The 17,580-nt window shown below is 42.3% G+C and overlaps 3 protein-coding genes and 3 long non-coding RNA genes across 13 annotated transcripts; all 6 read left to right on the top strand.

Annotated features, from left to right (window-relative positions):
- Positions 1–967: 967 nt before the first annotated feature.
- Positions 968–5,144, top strand: LOC131691854 (uncharacterized). 5 transcript variants are annotated; one of them, XR_009305865.1, is made up of 8 exons: positions 1,032–1,144; positions 1,206–1,884; positions 1,959–2,069; positions 2,142–2,444; positions 2,524–2,729; positions 3,032–4,027; positions 4,107–4,203; positions 4,263–5,144. It is a non-coding gene; the product is annotated as an uncharacterized LOC131691854 (long non-coding RNA). The 5 variants fall into 5 exon arrangements; XR_009305864.1 differs by having other exon boundaries at positions 968–1,067; positions 1,209–1,884; positions 3,032–4,203; XR_009305863.1 differs by having other exon boundaries at positions 1,206–1,820; positions 3,032–4,203.
- An 880-nt stretch (positions 5,145–6,024) lies between these two features.
- On the top strand, positions 6,025–6,914 carry LOC131693673 (centrosomal and chromosomal factor-like). Of its 2 annotated transcripts, XM_058981713.1 has the most exons (3): positions 6,025–6,245; positions 6,299–6,626; positions 6,797–6,914. In XM_058981713.1, the coding sequence occupies exons 2-3, from the start codon at positions 6,413–6,415 to the stop codon at positions 6,904–6,906; spliced, it is 324 nt and encodes a 107-aa protein (XP_058837696.1). In that variant the 5' UTR covers positions 6,025–6,245; positions 6,299–6,412; the 3' UTR covers positions 6,907–6,914. The 2 variants fall into 2 exon arrangements, with proteins under 2 accessions (XP_058837696.1, XP_058837695.1); XM_058981712.1 differs by lacking the exon at positions 6,025–6,245 and having other exon boundaries at positions 6,256–6,626.
- A 705-nt stretch (positions 6,915–7,619) lies between these two features.
- On the top strand, positions 7,620–10,349 carry LOC131692354 (uncharacterized). The gene is made up of 4 exons (XR_009305968.1): positions 7,620–7,648; positions 7,728–7,933; positions 8,236–9,407; positions 9,467–10,349. It is a non-coding gene; the product is annotated as an uncharacterized LOC131692354 (long non-coding RNA).
- Positions 10,350–11,228: 879 nt separating this feature from the next.
- On the top strand, positions 11,229–12,118 carry LOC131693513 (centrosomal and chromosomal factor-like). Of its 2 annotated transcripts, XM_058981395.1 has the most exons (3): positions 11,229–11,449; positions 11,503–11,830; positions 12,001–12,118. In XM_058981395.1, exons 2-3 carry the CDS (start codon positions 11,617–11,619, stop codon positions 12,108–12,110), a joined length of 324 nt encoding a protein of 107 aa, XP_058837378.1. In that variant the 5' UTR covers positions 11,229–11,449; positions 11,503–11,616; the 3' UTR covers positions 12,111–12,118. The 2 variants fall into 2 exon arrangements, with proteins under 2 accessions (XP_058837378.1, XP_058837377.1); XM_058981394.1 differs by lacking the exon at positions 11,229–11,449 and having other exon boundaries at positions 11,454–11,830.
- A 704-nt stretch (positions 12,119–12,822) lies between these two features.
- LOC131692314 (uncharacterized) lies at positions 12,823–15,553 on the top strand. The gene is made up of 4 exons (XR_009305957.1): positions 12,823–12,852; positions 12,932–13,137; positions 13,440–14,611; positions 14,671–15,553. It is a non-coding gene; the product is annotated as an uncharacterized LOC131692314 (long non-coding RNA).
- A 346-nt stretch (positions 15,554–15,899) lies between these two features.
- Positions 15,900–17,322, top strand: LOC131693294 (centrosomal and chromosomal factor-like). 2 transcript variants are annotated; one of them, XM_058981003.1, is made up of 4 exons: positions 15,900–16,129; positions 16,227–16,653; positions 16,707–17,034; positions 17,205–17,322. In XM_058981003.1, exons 3-4 carry the CDS (start codon positions 16,821–16,823, stop codon positions 17,312–17,314), a joined length of 324 nt encoding a protein of 107 aa, XP_058836986.1. In that variant the 5' UTR covers positions 15,900–16,129; positions 16,227–16,653; positions 16,707–16,820; the 3' UTR covers positions 17,315–17,322. The 2 variants fall into 2 exon arrangements, with proteins under 2 accessions (XP_058836986.1, XP_058836985.1); XM_058981002.1 differs by lacking the exons at positions 15,900–16,129; positions 16,227–16,653 and having other exon boundaries at positions 16,658–17,034.
- The last annotated feature ends 258 nt before the right edge of the window (positions 17,323–17,580 follow it).

Genomic DNA, 17,580 nt, shown 5'->3' with positions numbered 1-17,580 from the left:
TTTCGTTGGTCATATCGTACGTGATGAATTCATGTAGGAGCAGAAGCTTGAATCCCTTAATTCTCTCGACACTCATAGTAGCATCCAAACAACTGAGAATATGTTATAAATCTATTAACCAGCCTACAAAAAGATGCGCGAAGCGATTGATATCAACGGAAAAGATTATTGAAAACAAACTAACAAATTTTAAATTTGACGTTTAACAGTTGAGAACATGAGCAGGGTAGGTTAAAGTTTGTGACACTGAAGGCTTGTCAAAATGGACACTCCTGTCGATTTCTCAAAATTGACACTGGACGGTCGACTTGTCATAGTGGGGAGCGCATTTGGGAACGCAGCCACCAACAAAAAGCTGAATAAATTAAATTATTGGTCGGGAGACAAAAAAATTGTTTATTGAATTCAATAAAATTTATTTATTGTTTCAATAAAACAAAATTATCGTTCCGTTTTTCAATAATTATTTTATTGAAATTAAAAGAAAATTATTGATACTAAAAATGTATTTATTGACAGCAAAAATTTGTTGTTGTTCTAATAAAAAAATATTTTCAAACCAATAAGTTTGTTTGTTAAGGTGATAAACAATAAATGATTGGATTCAATAACACAAATTTTTAGTTTAAATATGCTAATTTTTTCTGCGTGTAGAAGTTCCAGCAGTCCAAGATTGAGAGGGGAAATGCAACACACCGAAAAAAAATTAGTAAAAATAAACAAATTTTGGTTTTAAGCTAAGTATGCACCTCTTGCGAAATGAAATTTCCCATACAAAACCTATGCATAAAAAACGTCACGAAATGTTCGAGAAAAATTTTTTCGTTTCCATTTCGTAAGCGGTACGCAGCTCTCGCGAAAACGATAACGAAAAATGAAGTTAGCTGAGACACGGTTCGACAAACGATAAATTTCATAATACTTCCGCGAGACAGCGCTGCTTTCTATGCGCTGTCACCAAGGCAAACTTTTTCCTTGCGAAATAATGGTCAGCGGTATTATTTCGCACGAAGGCTCGCGAAATTTTGACAGGTTGCAATGAAAAAATATAAGAAAACACAAGACTGGTAATTTTTTGTATTTTTTTTCATCGCAACCTGTCAATATTTCGTAGTTTAGAAATTCAATATTTCGAATTTGAATGGTAAGTTTAAAAATATTACTGGAAGTGCCAACCAACCAACATTAAATCGATGCAACCGCAGCAGTACCATCAACTCCAAATCCAGCAACAGCCAACAACCCGTCAAAAAAGGACCACATAGCAATTACTGCTCAAACGAACAACAGGAGTTTACGAATGATGGACACATCGGAAAACATTTCATCGGCACATTCTGCCTTAAAACTTATCTGCCACTATTTTTACAAGCGGTTGTCTTTCTGATTTAGAGAAATCGGAGTCAAGCACAAACGTCATATTCTAGCCTTGGTTCCTACCAGTTCCTTGCATGAAAATATCACTGCCTCCACAGTGCTCGTGATTCCATTCCAGCAGCAGCAAGCAATCACTATACGAGTGCTTATCGCCAACATTTCACAGCAAGCTCAGCAGCAGAACCACCTTCAACCATAACATCAGAAAATTAAGATTTCCTCCAGACCATGACCATCATACTAAAGGTCGGTAGCAATAACGTTCAACCGACGGTACAACCTGGTCAGCAACCGCAATTAGTGCAATAGATCCAAGCCAAATATAGACCATTGACCAACTGCAAAAAAGATAGCAACAGCGCATTCAAACACAGTAGCAGCAGCATACTATACTGTACCATGCGGTGCGCAGGAGGACTTTTTTATTCAGTTGGTGCGGCAAGGTGTGACATTTTTATTACCTTTTTTATTTCGAAAGGATCAGTACCGTGTTTAGTACATTGTAATGTAATACCCTATTCTTCTTTAAAAAGCTCGAGTTCACTCATTTACGGATATTTTTTATTATGATTTTTTTTCAGATCGAACACCAACAACATAATATCATGGCAATCACCCAGCAAGAGAACGCAGTGATAATGGGCCAACAGAAAACACAACATCAAGATGCTCGGAAAGGACTTTCTCTTTCGGTATGTATTTACCAGTAGCATCCCTCCTCCAAACATTCCTTTGCATATCTAGATGTCCTTATCAATTTACAGAACAAACATAATGGCACGTCATGTTCAATTGGCTAACCGTTTGGAATAAGCGCTCATCATCGGTTTCATGGCAGGAAAGTGAGCAGGCAAAAGAAGGCATCATTTTTTCCGCAAGGTCGCTCTGGTCAAAATTTCAGCGAATTGTAAGGAATAAACCGCCCGAGGGACAGTACCCGTGCTGATTCAGGACGATTTCCCATACTTTGTACCTTGCTATTGAATTTCAATACCCGATCGAAACGATGGCAAGCGCTGCCGATAACTGGGTCAAAAAGACGACGGATCAAGAAATTTCTGCACTCGGTAGGTGTTTTTTTGTTATAACCTATTTTTGAAGCGATCATTGGGATGGGATTTGAATTTTTCTTTTCAATACAAATAGGTTAACGAACTGAGTACATATCACCAAGGATAAGGATTCAGAGCCGGCGGCTGGCAGTCCAGAGAAAGAGAATGCGGAAAAACCTAGTCCACCGGCAGTAGAACCAAAGCTGCACCTGATGTTTGGAGTTCGGTAGCTACGGAAATTCTGACTCTACAAGCTGCAAGAGAAAATGGAGAAACAGCTTCCTCCGCGGAAGGCATTCAGTAAGTCGAAATCTGCAGAAAATTTATATTAGGACATAAGGAACATTGAGAGCCTCTCTTTGTTTACTTTCTCTTTCGATTATTATGACGTCACTATAACACTTTGCCATTTTCCAGTACATAGCCGATGGTTTTTACTAAAATATTAGGCAAAGAGTTGAGTACTAAATATTGAAACGACCGAGTAATAAACAGAAGAGAAAGACCCCAAAGAGAATCTCATTGTTGCTTACGTTCTATTCTAAATTTTCTCCTGAAATATTTAGTATCAGCTTTAAAATTATCCATGACTATTCTTTTAGCCCGGCGGATGCAAGTTTGCTAATGAAAGATGTTCGCTAAGGTCTAGTAGAATCAAAGCTGGATCTGGAGGTGCAGCGGAAGGATTCTTCTTCGCCGATTGGTTGGTTAAAACTTTCGAAGCTTTGCACATGAAGCCGGAATTACTACAGGGAGTCTATGCGATGGGTTTCAACGCCCCTTCCAAGATTCAGGAGATGGCTCTACCTACTCTGTTGGCCGGTCTGCCACGGAATATAATCGCTCAGTCAGTCGGGAATAGGAAAAACCGTTGCCTTCGTGCTGGCAATGCTCAGTTGAGTCCATCAGTTGAAAAACTATCTGCAGGTGATTTGCCTTTCCCCCACGTATGAGCTGGCAATTCAGTAGGGGAAGTAGCTGCCAAAATGGCAAAGTTTTGTCCGGAAATCAAACTTCCTTACGCCGTTCGCGGTGAGGAGACCGTCAAAGGGGCGAAGCTGACTAATCATATCATCATCGGAACACCCGGCAAGCTAATGGACTGGGGTATAAAGTTCAGGACGTACGACCTAGTTTCCCCTTTTTGTACTGGACGAGGCGGGTGTTATGGTCGGTGTTATTCTTGGCCACGTACGAGCGCGAGGTGATGGAGTTTGCCGAGTACATCGTACCCAATCCGATCGTCATTCGACAGGCGCGGGAGCAAGAATCATTCGATAACATCAAACAATACTACCTCAAGTTCCGCATCCAGGACGAGAAGTTGTGTGATTACCGTTGGACAAGCGATCATTTTCTGTCATATGATCTATAGGACAATTGTAAACTCCAAGTAAACTTATTTTCAGAACTGTTAATCGATCGTTTCGATTACGTACGCAAAACGGCCGGTTGGTTGACCGGCAGGATGTCCCAGGATGGTCACTCGGTGGCGGTACTGTCCGGTGATCTAACGGTGGAGCAACGGTTGGACGCTCTGGATCGATTCCGAACCGGACTAGAGAAGGTACAGATTATAACGAACGTTTTGTCCAGAGGTAAGTTCCACCACTTGATTCTGGCTACAGCACCAGGTTACGGAGAGATTCCTTTGGCTTAAATATCGACGTCGAACAGGTGACCATTGTCGTCAACTTCGACCTGCCGATGGATCAGCAGGGACGAGCCGATTGCGAAACGTATCTATATCGAATTAGACGCACCGGTAGATTCGGTAAGTGTGACTCATTCTTGTGATCCTATAGATTGTATTTCTTCCCATTTCTTTAACAGAACGGAATCACCATCAACCTAGTGGGCAGTGATCGAAGCATGATGATTTGCAGATCAATCAAAAAACACTTCCCGAAAAAGATTCAGTTGCTAGACGCGGAGAACTCGGACGAAATTGAAAAGATCGCACCGTAAAGTGTTTTCGACCAGCTACTGGTGAAAGGCGTAGGAGCTTTTTTGGGTCATACTTGTGTTGATTCTGAATTTATAATTTTATTATATTTTTTTATTTTTTTTTCTTCCTTGACCTGACATAAGGTATACAAATGTAATCTCTGAACTAAAACATCAGATGAATAGCATTAAGGAAACTTTAGCAGACCTAACAGACTTGAATTGCAATGTCCCAGCCTCTACATCAATTGTTAATTCGACTATCTCATCACCATTATCTTCGACAAAGCTTCGGTATGGTTCGAAAACAGATACAGCTTCGAGTAAGACAATAAGAACGCCTTCTGAGAGATGCTGGATCTTTCTTACCAGAATAAAAAATACTGTCAGTGAACGAAAAATTGCCGAGATGGTTGCTGTTTCAACGGGGAGTGCTATAGAGACAGTCGTGGTGAATAAACTAGTACTGCAGTGGAAGAACGTGTTGACGATGCCTTTCGTTTCGTTTAAAGTTGGCATTGATGCCAATTTGGCGGAGATTGCGTTAAACCCGTCAACATGGCCAAAAGGAGTTTGTTTTCGGGAATTCGTAAATCGAACGACTGTCTGGGAACCTGCTGGATAAAATATGTAACTAATTCATAAATTTTTGGTTTGTGCATAATAATTCTATCCGTTTTTTTAAAGATATAATGATTGTATGTATAAGTAATTAGTATTTAAGTACAAGTCTGTACGAGCTTGCTCGAAGGCGATAAATAAATAAAAACTTTCCGTGTAATATCAGACTTGAACAGCATTTTTTGTGCGAGGTATTCTGCCGCTAGAAGCATAACTGTCCCATGTGCTATGGGAATCGCTATACACATGGGACAATTATGCTTCCTGCGGCAGTAATACAAGTAGTAGCAATATGCGCAATCAAAAGAAATAAAATAGTAACGGTTTTCCAAATAGGATTATAATGAATCTGACCTTTGACAATTTTCTCAATGTTTACGTTTTGCAGATAAGCCCTTTTTAAATGTTTGGTAGAGTTGGTTTCCTTACGTTGACGAGCAAAGTTTCTCTTTCGCGAAATGTGCATTTGTTAGAAATAGGGGGCCCTATTCTCACAGTCACGTCACTCACGTCACTTGAGTCACCGTCGCGTCACTTGCCAGTCACGTCACTCACGGAGAGGTATTCCGAGAGTCACTTTGGGTGAGGTGACATTTTTGTGACAAACGTCACCAAAGTGACTGTGAGAATCGCCATTTTCTGAGTCACGTCACGGAAGAAAATAAATTCATAAAATTTGTTTACGTTTGCGTTCGCAGACCAACTAGCTACGATACGTCCAATAGTAGGTGTTTTAAGGTTGCTAAACATTAACCTTTTTTACATCTTCTGTGCCAAACCGCTAGATCCTCATATGCCATTGTAAAAAATTCAAATGTCAGTCAACTATTATCAACATTCAACCGATACAACAGCAGTGACAAAAACAAAAGCAACATAAAATCCAGCAGCATCCAATAACCTTAATTATATCCCAGAAACCACAAACCAACAACATTACAGCCACGACGGTTGCTGTGATCCTGCCGCGGCGCAACATGTGTGAAAGCTAAAACAGTTTACAACAAGCTCAGCCAACACCTCCAATATGTTGAATCAAGACAGAATATTTTTTGAATGGTGGATTTCCGGGGAGTAAATCCCTTTGCAAAACGTTCCTGAAATAGATAAGTTTGCAATTCTCTGCAGTGAGTGCCTTCCTGGTTTATTGATATCGGAGTGAGACAAAAGCGCAGCTTGGTCCCAGCTGTAGTTCCTACCAGTTCCTTACTTAAAAATATCTCTAGCTTGACACCGGTCCCAACAATAGTAACGGCATCAAGCATCCACTATTCAAGCGCTTATCATCAACATTTTTACAGAAAGATCAGCAGCACCACCGGCAACAACAGCAGCAAATAAGACCTCCCAGATGACAAACCATCATCCGACCGCTCGACAAACAATTGCCTCGTCCAGGAATCGACCTCAACCCAATGATCCGACAAACAACCACAACCAGTGTAAACAGCCCAAGACAATCAGGGTCATACGCAGATGGCCAACAACAGAAGCAGCAGACTCCGCAGCAGCATACACAGCAACAACACCTTCACAAACAGCAGCAACAGCACACGATACAGTTCCAGACAGCGGGACCAACGCAAGTAGAAGGAACCACTACTCGGCCGGTGCAGCAGTCGCAGTACGGTGAGTAGTTTTTGGTTAGTTTTTTCAATCTCGAAGCGACCAGTACCGTGTCTCCCACTCCCACTTCCTTGAAGAAGAAAAAATCGGGTTCGCAAAGTTCACAGCTTGTTTAGGGATAATTCCCAACGTGTATTGGGATTTCTGTAGTAAAACAAGTATTCGTCTTTCAGATCGCACGGACCAGCAGACACGGATCCAGCCAGCGAACACAAATCGCCTCACAGCAGCAACAAAGCACCACGGTCACCACTCAGCAGCAGAGCGTGACGGCAATGGATGAACAGAAAAACAGCACAAGGCAAGCTGCCTTTAGATCAGTGTAAATAGTATCCACCTGTAATTTCTTAGACATTTGTTCCGTGCAAAATGACGTAAAGCTGACGAGATTCGTCTCGACTGAACGTCCTGGGAAAAATCCGTGCTGAGATGTACTAATGTAGTGTCGACAAGCAGAAAATAACGCCTCGTTGATAATTGATTCAAACACTTTAGATTCGACTCCTAGCGAAGTGATTCCGCGATAGTTCGCTATGTTGCGTTTGTCACCTTTCTTAAATACCGGGAACATAACTGAGCATTTCCAATCCTCAGGAAACGTTTGCTGCTGAAGCGATAGGTTGAAAATATATGCAAGTGGTGTTACAAGTAAGTCCGAACATTTTTTCAATATAGTTGAAGGTATAGCACTGAGGCCGGGTGCATAAGATGACTTGGTTTTCCGAATTGCAGATATAACCATTTGTTCAGAGACAGTAAACACATCCAAATCAACAGCACAAACAGGAACGTCGCGAGAGGCATTTTCGAGTTCGTTTGCGGTTGGCGAGTCAGTTGAAAAAACACTCGAGAAGAATCTGGCAAACAGCGTACATTTCGCCACAGCTGTCGTAGCTTCTTCGCCGTCGTAAAGCATCCTTGATGGAAGTCCAGTTTCTTTTCGCTTCGTGTTGACAAATGACCAAAAGCCCTTCGGGTTTCGGCGTAGATTATTCTGACGACGGATCAAGAAATTTCTGCACTCGGTAGGTGTTTTTTTGTTATAACCTATTTTTGAAGCGATCATTGGGATGGGATTTGAATTTTTCTTTTCAATACAAATAGGTTAACGACCTGAGTACATATCACCAAGGATAAGGATTCAGAGCCGGCGGCTGGCAGTCCAGAGAAAGAGAATGCGGAAAAACCTAGTCCACCGGCAGTAGAACCAAAGCTGCACCTGATGTTTGGAGTTCGGTAGCTACGGAAATTCTGACTCTACAAGCTGCAAGAGAAAATGGAGAAACAGCTTCCTCCGCGGAAGGCATTCAGTAAGTCGAAATCTGCAGAAAATTTATATTAGGACATAAGGAACATTGAGAGCCTCTCTTTGTTTACTTTCTCTTTCGATTATTATGACGTCACTATAACACTTTGCCATTTTCCAGTACATAGCCGATGGTTTTTACTAAAATATTAGGCAAAGAGTTGAGTACTAAATATTGAAACGACCGAGTAATAAACAGAAGAGAAAGACCCCAAAGAGAATCTCATTGTTGCTTACGTTCTATTCTAAATTTTCTCCTGAAATATTTAGTATCAGCTTTAAAATTATCCATGACTATTCTTTTAGCCCGGCGGATGCAAGTTTGCTAATGAAAGATGTTCGCTAAGGTCTAGTAGAATCAAAGCTGGATCTGGAGGTGCAGCGGAAGGATTCTTCTTCGCCGATTGGTTGGTTAAAACTTTCGAAGCTTTGCACATGAAGCCGGAATTACTACAGGGAGTCTATGCGATGGGTTTCAACGCCCCTTCCAAGATTCAGGAGATGGCTCTACCTACTCTGTTGGCCGGTCTGCCACGGAATATAATCGCTCAGTCAGTCGGGAATAGGAAAAACCGTTGCCTTCGTGCTGGCAATGCTCAGTTGAGTCCATCAGTTGAAAAACTATCTGCAGGTGATTTGCCTTTCCCCCACGTATGAGCTGGCAATTCAGTAGGGGAAGTAGCTGCCAAAATGGCAAAGTTTTGTCCGGAAATCAAACTTCCTTACGCCGTTCGCGGTGAGGAGACCGTCAAAGGGGCGAAGCTGACTAATCATATCATCATCGGAACACCCGGCAAGCTAATGGACTGGGGTATAAAGTTCAGGACGTACGACCTAGTTTCCCCTTTTTGTACTGGACGAGGCGGGTGTTATGGTCGGTGTTATTCTTGGCCACGTACGAGCGCGAGGTGATGGAGTTTGCCGAGTACATCGTACCCAATCCGATCGTCATTCGACAGGCGCGGGAGCAAGAATCATTCGATAACATCAAACAATACTACCTCAAGTTCCGCATCCAGGACGAGAAGTTGTGTGATTACCGTTGGACAAGCGATCATTTTCTGTCATATGATCTATAGGACAATTGTAAACTCCAAGTAAACTTATTTTCAGAACTGTTAATCGATCGTTTCGATTACGTACGCAAAACGGCCGGTTGGTTGACCGGCAGGATGTCCCAGGATGGTCACTCGGTGGCGGTACTGTCCGGTGATCTAACGGTGGAGCAACGGTTGGACGCTCTGGATCGATTCCGAACCGGACTAGAGAAGGTACAGATTATAACGAACGTTTTGTCCAGAGGTAAGTTCCACCACTTGATTCTGGCTACAGCACCAGGTTACGGAGAGATTCCTTTGGCTTAAATATCGACGTCGAACAGGTGACCATTGTCGTCAACTTCGACCTGCCGATGGATCAGCAGGGACGAGCCGATTGCGAAACGTATCTATATCGAATTAGACGCACCGGTAGATTCGGTAAGTGTGACTCATTCTTGTGATCCTATAGATTGTATTTCTTCCCATTTCTTTAACAGAACGGAATCACCATCAACCTAGTGGGCAGTGATCGAAGCATGATGATTTGCAGATCAATCAAAAAACACTTCCCGAAAAAGATTCAGTTGCTAGACGCGGAGAACTCGGACGAAATTGAAAAGATCGCACCGTAAAGTGTTTTCGACCAGCTACTGGTGAAAGGCGTAGGAGCTTTTTTGGGTCATACTTGTGTTGATTCTGAATTTATAATTTTATTATATTTTTTTATTTTTTTTTCTTCCTTGACCTGACATAAGGTATACAAATGTAATCTCTGAACTAAAACATCAGATGAATAGCATTAAGGAAACTTTAGCAGACCTAACAGACTTGAATTGCAATGTCCCAGCCTCTACATCAATTGTTAATTCGACTATCTCATCACCATTATCTTCGACAAAGCTTCGGTATGGTTCGAAAACAGATACAGCTTCGAGTAAGACAATAAGAACGCCTTCTGAGAGATGCTGGATCTTTCTTACCAGAATAAAAAATACTGTCAGTGAACGAAAAATTGCCGAGATGGTTGCTGTTTCAACGGGGAGTGCTATAGAGACAGTCGTGGTGAATAAACTAGTACTGCAGTGGAAGAACGTGTTGACGATGCCTTTCGTTTCGTTTAAAGTTGGCATTGATGCCAATTTGGCGGAGATTGCGTTAAACCCGTCAACATGGCCAAAAGGAGTTTGTTTTCGGGAATTCGTAAATCGAACGACTGTCTGGGAACCTGCTGGATAAAATATGTAACTAATTCATAAATTTTTGGTTTGTGCATAATAATTCTATCCGTTTTTTTAAAGATATAATGATTGTATGTATAAGTAATTAGTATTTAAGTACAAGTCTGTACGAGCTTGCTCGAAGGCGATAAATAAATAAAAACTTTCCGTGTAATATCAGACTTGAACAGCATTTTTTGTGCGAGGTATTCTGCCGCTAGAAGCATAACTGTCCCATGTGCTATGGGAATCGCTATACACATGGGACAATTATGCTTCCTGCGGCAGTAATACAAGTAGTAGCAATATGCGCAATCAAAAGAAATAAAATAGTAACGGTTTTCCAAATAGGATTATAATGAATCTGACCTTTGACAATTTTCTCAATGTTTACGTTTTGCAGATAAGCCCTTTTTAAATGTTTGGTAGAGTTGGTTTCCTTACGTTGACGAGCAAAGTTTCTCTTTCGCGAAATGTGCATTTGTTAGAAATAGGGGGCCCTATTCTCACAGTCACGTCACTCACGTCACTTGAGTCACCGTCGCGTCACTTGCCAGTCACGTCACTCACGGAGAGGTATTCCGAGAGTCACTTTGGGTGAGGTGACATTTTTGTGACAAACGTCACCAAAGTGACTGTGAGAATCGCCATTTTCTGAGTCACGTCACGGAAGAAAATAAATTCATAAAATTTGTTTACGTTTGCGTTCGCAGACCAACTAGCTACGATACGTCCAATAGTAGGTGTTTTAAGGTTGCTAAACATTAACCTTTTTTACATCTTCTGTGCCAAACCGCTAGATCCTCATATGCCATTGTAAAAAATTCAAATGTCAGTCAACTATTATCAACATTCAACCGATACAACAGCAGTGACAAAAACAAAAGCAACATAAAATCCAGCAGCATCCAATAACCTTAATTATATCCCAGAAACCACAAACCAACAACATTACAGCCACGACGGTTGCTGTGATCCTGCCGCGGCGCAACATGTGTGAAAGCTAAAACAGTTTACAACAAGCTCAGCCAACACCTCCAATATGTTGAATCAAGACAGAATATTTTTTGAATGGTGGATTTCCGGGGAGTAAATCCCTTTGCAAAACGTTCCTGAAATAGATAAGTTTGCAATTCTCTGCAGTGAGTGCCTTCCTGGTTTATTGATATCGGAGTGAGACAAAAGCGCAGCTTGGTCCCAGCTGTAGTTCCTACCAGTTCCTTACTTAAAAATATCTCTAGCTTGACACCGGTCCCAACAATAGTAACGGCATCAAGCATCCACTATTCAAGCGCTTATCATCAACATTTTTACAGAAAGATCAGCAGCACCACCGGCAACAACAGCAGCAAATAAGACCTCCCAGATGACAAACCATCATCCGACCGCTCGACAAACAATTGCCTCGTCCAGGAATCGACCTCAACCCAATGATCCGACAAACAACCACAACCAGTGTAAACAGCCCAAGACAATCAGGGTCATACGCAGATGGCCAACAACAGAAGCAGCAGACTCCGCAGCAGCATACACAGCAACAACACCTTCACAAACAGCAGCAACAGCACACGATACAGTTCCAGACAGCGGGACCAACGCAAGTAGAAGGAACCACTACTCGGCCGGTGCAGCAGTCGCAGTACGGTGAGTAGTTTTTGGTTAGTTTTTTCAATCTCGAAGCGACCAGTACCGTGTTTCCCACTCCCACTTCCTTGAAGAAGAAAAAATCGGGTTCGCAAAGTTCACAGCTTGTTTAGGGATAATTCCCAACGTGTATTGGGATTTCTGTAGTAAAACAAGTATTCGTCTTTCAGATCGCACGGACCAGCAGACACGGATCCAGCCAGCGAACACAAATCGCCTCACAGCAGCAACAAAGCACCACGGTCACCACTCAGCAGCAGAGCGTGACGGCAATGGATGAACAGAAAAACAGCACAAGGCAAGCTGCCTTTAGATCAGTGTAAATAGTATCCACCTGTAATTTCTTAGACATTTGTTCCGTGCAAAATGACGTAAAGCTGACGAGATTCGTCTCGACTGAACGTCCTGGGAAAAATCCGTGCTGAGATGTACTAATGTAGTGTCGACAAGCAGAAAATAACGCCTCGTTGATAATTGATTCAAACACTTTAGATTCGACTCCTAGCGAAGTGATTCCGCGATAGTTCGCTATGTTGCGTTTGTCACCTTTCTTAAATACCGGGAACATAACTGAGCATTTCCAATCCTCAGGAAACGTTTGCTGCTGAAGCGATAGGTTGAAAATATATGCAAGTGGTGTTACAAGTAAGTCCGAACATTTTTTCAATATAGTTGAAGGTATAGCACTGAGGCCGGGTGCATAAGATGACTTGGTTTTCCGAATTGCAGATATAACCATTTGTTCAGAGACAGTAAACACATCCAAATCAACAGCACAAACAGGAACGTCGCGAGAGGCATTTTCGAGTTCGTTTGCGGTTGGCGAGTCAGTTGAAAAAACACTCGAGAAGAATCTGGCAAACAGCGTACATTTCGCCACAGCTGTCGTAGCTTCTTCGCCGTCGTAAAGCATCCTTGATGGAAGTCCAGTTTCTTTTCGCTTCGTGTTGACAAATGACCAAAAGCCCTTCGGGTTTCAGCGTAGATTATTCTGACGACGGATCAAGAAATTTCTGCACTCGGTAGGTGTTTTTTTGTTATAACCTATTTTTGAAGCGATCATTGGGATGGGATTTGAATTTTTCTTTTCAATACAAATAGGTTAACGAACTGAGTACATATCACCAAGGATAAGGATTCAGAGCCGGCGGCTGGCAGTCCAGAGAAAGAGAATGCGGAAAAACCTAGTCCACCGGCAGTAGAACCAAAGCTGCACCTGATGTTTGGAGTTCGGTAGCTACGGAAATTCTGACTCTACAAGCTGCAAGAGAAAATGGAGAAACAGCTTCCTCCGCGGAAGGCATTCAGTAAGTCGAAATCTGCAGAAAATTTATATTAGGACATAAGGAACATTGAGAGCCTCTCTTTGTTTACTTTCTCTTTCGATTATTATGACGTCACTATAACACTTTGCCATTTTCCAGTACATAGCCGATGGTTTTTACTAAAATATTAGGCAAAGAGTTGAGTACTAAATATTGAAACGACCGAGTAATAAACAGAAGAGAAAGACCCCAAAGAGAATCTCATTGTTGCTTACGTTCTATTCTAAATTTTCTCCTGAAATATTTAGTATCAGCTTTAAAATTATCCATGACTATTCTTTTAGCCCGGCGGATGCAAGTTTGCTAATGAAAGATGTTCGCTAAGGTCTAGTAGAATCAAAGCTGGATCTGGAGGTGCAGCGGAAGGATTCTTCTTCGCCGATTGGTTGGTTAAAACTTTCGAAGCTTTGCACATGAAGCCGGAATTACTACAGGGAGTCTATGCGATGGGTTTCAACGCCCCTTCCAAGATTCAGGAGATGGCTCTACCTACTCTGTTGGCCGGTCTGCCACGGAATATAATCGCTCAGTCAGTCGGGAATAGGAAAAACCGTTGCCTTCGTGCTGGCAATGCTCAGTTGAGTCCATCAGTTGAAAAACTATCTGCAGGTGATTTGCCTTTCCCCCACGTATGAGCTGGCAATTCAGTAGGGGAAGTAGCTGCCAAAATGGCAAAGTTTTGTCCGGAAATCAAACTTCCTTACGCCGTTCGCGGTGAGGAGACCGTCAAAGGGGCGAAGCTGACTAATCATATCATCATCGGAACACCCGGCAAGCTAATGGACTGGGGTATAAAGTTCAGGACGTACGACCTAGTTTCCCCTTTTTGTACTGGACGAGGCGGGTGTTATGGTCGGTGTTATTCTTGGCCACGTACGAGCGCGAGGTGATGGAGTTTGCCGAGTACATCGTACCCAATCCGATCGTCATTCGACAGGCGCGGGAGCAAGAATCATTCGATAACATCAAACAATACTACCTCAAGTTCCGCATCCAGGACGAGAAGTTGTGTGATTACCGTTGGACAAGCGATCATTTTCTGTCATATGATCTATAGGACAATTGTAAACTCCAAGTAAACTTATTTTCAGAACTGTTAATCGATCGTTTCGATTACGTACGCAAAACGGCCGGTTGGTTGACCGGCAGGATGTCCCAGGATGGTCACTCGGTGGCGGTACTGTCCGGTGATCTAACGGTGGAGCAACGGTTGGACGCTCTGGATCGATTCCGAACCGGACTAGAGAAGGTACAGATTATAACGAACGTTTTGTCCAGAGGTAAGTTCCACCACTTGATTCTGGCTACAGCACCAGGTTACGGAGAGATTCCTTTGGCTTAAATATCGACGTCGAACAGGTGACCATTGTCGTCAACTTCGACCTGCCGATGGATCAGCAGGGACGAGCCGATTGCGAAACGTATCTATATCGAATTAGACGCACCGGTAGATTCGGTAAGTGTGACTCATTCTTGTGATCCTATAGATTGTATTTCTTCCCATTTCTTTAACAGAACGGAATCACCATCAACCTAGTGGGCAGTGATCGAAGCATGATGATTTGCAGATCAATCAAAAAACACTTCCCGAAAAAGATTCAGTTGCTAGACGCGGAGAACTCGGACGAAATTGAAAAGATCGCACCGTAAAGTGTTTTCGACCAGCTACTGGTGAAAGGCGTAGGAGCTTTTTTGGGTCATACTTGTGTTGATTCTGAATTTATAATTTTATTATATTTTTTTATTTTTTTTTCTTCCTTGACCTGACATAAGGTATACAAATGTAATCTCTGAACTAAAACATCAGATGAATAGCATTAAGGAAACTTTAGCAGACCTAACAGACTTGAATTGCAATGTCCCAGCCTCTACATCAATTGTTAATTCGACTATCTCATCACCATTATCTTCGACAAAGCTTCGGTATGGTTCGAAAACAGATACAGCTTCGAGTAAGACAATAAGAACGCCTTCTGAGAGATGCTGGATCTTTCTTACCAGAATAAAAAATACTGTCAGTGAACGAAAAATTGCCGAGATGGTTGCTGTTTCAACGGGGAGTGCTATAGAGACAGTCGTGGTGAATAAACTAGTACTGCAGTGGAAGAACGTGTTGACGATGCCTTTCGTTTCGTTTAAAGTTGGCATTGATGCCAATTTGGCGGAGATTGCGTTAAACCCGTCAACATGGCCAAAAGGAGTTTGTTTTCGGGAATTCGTAAATCGAACGACTGTCTGGGAACCTGCTGGATAAAATATGTAACTAATTCATAAATTTTTGGTTTGTGCATAATAATTCTATCCGTTTTTTTAAAGATATAATGATTGTATGTATAAGTAATTAGTATTTAAGTACAAGTCTGTACGAGCTTGCTCGAAGGCGATAAATAAATAAAAACTTTCCGTGTAATATCAGACTTGAACAGCATTTTTTGTGCGAGGTATTCTGCCGCTAGAAGCATAACTGTCCCATGTGCTATGGGAATCGCTATACACATGGGACAATTATGCTTCCTGCGGCAGTAATACAAGTAGTAGCAATATGCGCAATCAAAAGAAATAAAATAGTAACGGTTTTCCAAATAGGATTATAATGAATCTGACCTTTGACAATTTTCTCAATGTTTACGTTTTGCAGATAAGCCCTTTTTAAATGTTTGGTAGAGTTGGTTTCCTTACGTTGACGAGCAAAGTTTCTCTTTCGCGAAATGTGCATTTGTTAGAAATAGGGGGCCCTATTCTCACAGTCACGTCACTCACGTCACTTGAGTCACCGTCGCGTCACTTGCCAGTCACGTCACTCACGGAGAGGTATTCCGAGAGTCACTTTGGGTGAGGTGACATTTTTGTGACAAACGTCACCAAAGTGACTGTGAGAATCGCCATTTTCTGAGTCACGTCACGGAAGAAAATAAATTCATAAAATTTGTTTACGTTTGCGTTCGCAGACCAACTAGCTACGATACGTCCAATAGTAGGTGTTTTAAGGTTGCTAAACATTAACCTTTTTTACATCTTCTGTGCCAAACCGCTAGATCCTCATATGCCATTGTAAAAAATTCAAATGTCAGTCAACTATTATCAACATTCAACCGATACAACAGCAGTGACAAAAACAAAAGCAACATAAAATCCAGCAGCATCCAATAACCTTAATTATATCCCAGAAACCACAAACCAACAACATTACAGCCACGACGGTTGCTGTGATCCTGCCGCGGCGCAACATGTGTGAAAGCTAAAACAGTTTACAACAAGCTCAGCCAACACCTCCAATATGTTGAATCAAGACAGAATATTTTTTGAATGGTGGATTTCCGGGGAGTAAATCCCTTTGCAAAACGTTCCTGAAATAGATAAGTTTGCAATTCTCTGCAGTGAGTGCCTTCCTGGTTTATTGATATCGGAGTGAGACAAAAGCGCAGCTTGGTCCCAGCTGTAGTTCCTACCAGTTCCTTACTTAAAAATATCTCTAGCTTGACACCGGTCCCAACAATAGTAACGGCATCAAGCATCCACTATTCAAGCGCTTATCATCAACATTTTTACAGAAAGATCAGCAGCACCACCGGCAACAACAGCAGCAAATAAGACCTCCCAGATGACAAACCATCATCCGACCGCTCGACAAACAATTGCCTCGTCCAGGAATCGACCTCAACCCAATGATCCGACAAACAACCACAACCAGTGTAAACAGCCCAAGACAATCAGGGTCATACGCAGATGGCCAACAACAGAAGCAGCAGACTCCGCAGCAGCATACACAGCAACAACACCTTCACAAACAGCAGCAACAGCACACGATACAGTTCCAGACAGCGGGACCAACGCAAGTAGAAGGAACCACTACTCGGCCGGTGCAGCAGTCGCAGTACGGTGAGTAGTTTTTGGTTAGTTTTTTCAATCTCGAAGCGACCAGTACCGTGTCTCCGACTCCCACTTCCTTGAAGAAGAAAAAATCGGGTTCGCAAAGTTCACAGCTTGTTTAGGGATAATTCCCAACGTGTATTGGGATTTCTGTAGTAAAACAAGTATTCGTCTTTCAGATCGCACGGACCAGCAGACACGGATCCAGCCAGCGAACACAAATCGCCTCACAGCAGCAACAAAGCACCACGGTCACCACTCAGCAGCAGAGCGTGACGGCAATGGATGAACAGAAAAACAGCACAAGGCAAGCTGCCTTTAGATCAGTGTAAATAGTATCCACCTGTAATTTCTTAGACATTTGTTCCGTGCAAAATGACGTAAAGCTGACGAGATTCGTCTCGACTGAACGTCCTGGGAAAAATCCGTGCTGAGATGTACTAATGTAGTGTCGACAAGCAGAAAATAACGCCTCGTTGATAATTGATTCAAACACTTTAGATTCGACTCCTAGCGAAGTGATTCCGCGATAGTTCGCTATGTTGCGTTTGTCAC

This window comes from Topomyia yanbarensis, chromosome 3 (genome assembly GCF_030247195.1).
Source record: "Topomyia yanbarensis strain Yona2022 chromosome 3, ASM3024719v1, whole genome shotgun sequence".
NCBI classification, from domain to species: Eukaryota; Metazoa; Arthropoda; class Insecta; order Diptera; family Culicidae; genus Topomyia; species Topomyia yanbarensis.
This window is presented reverse-complemented; position numbering and strand designations above follow the sequence as displayed.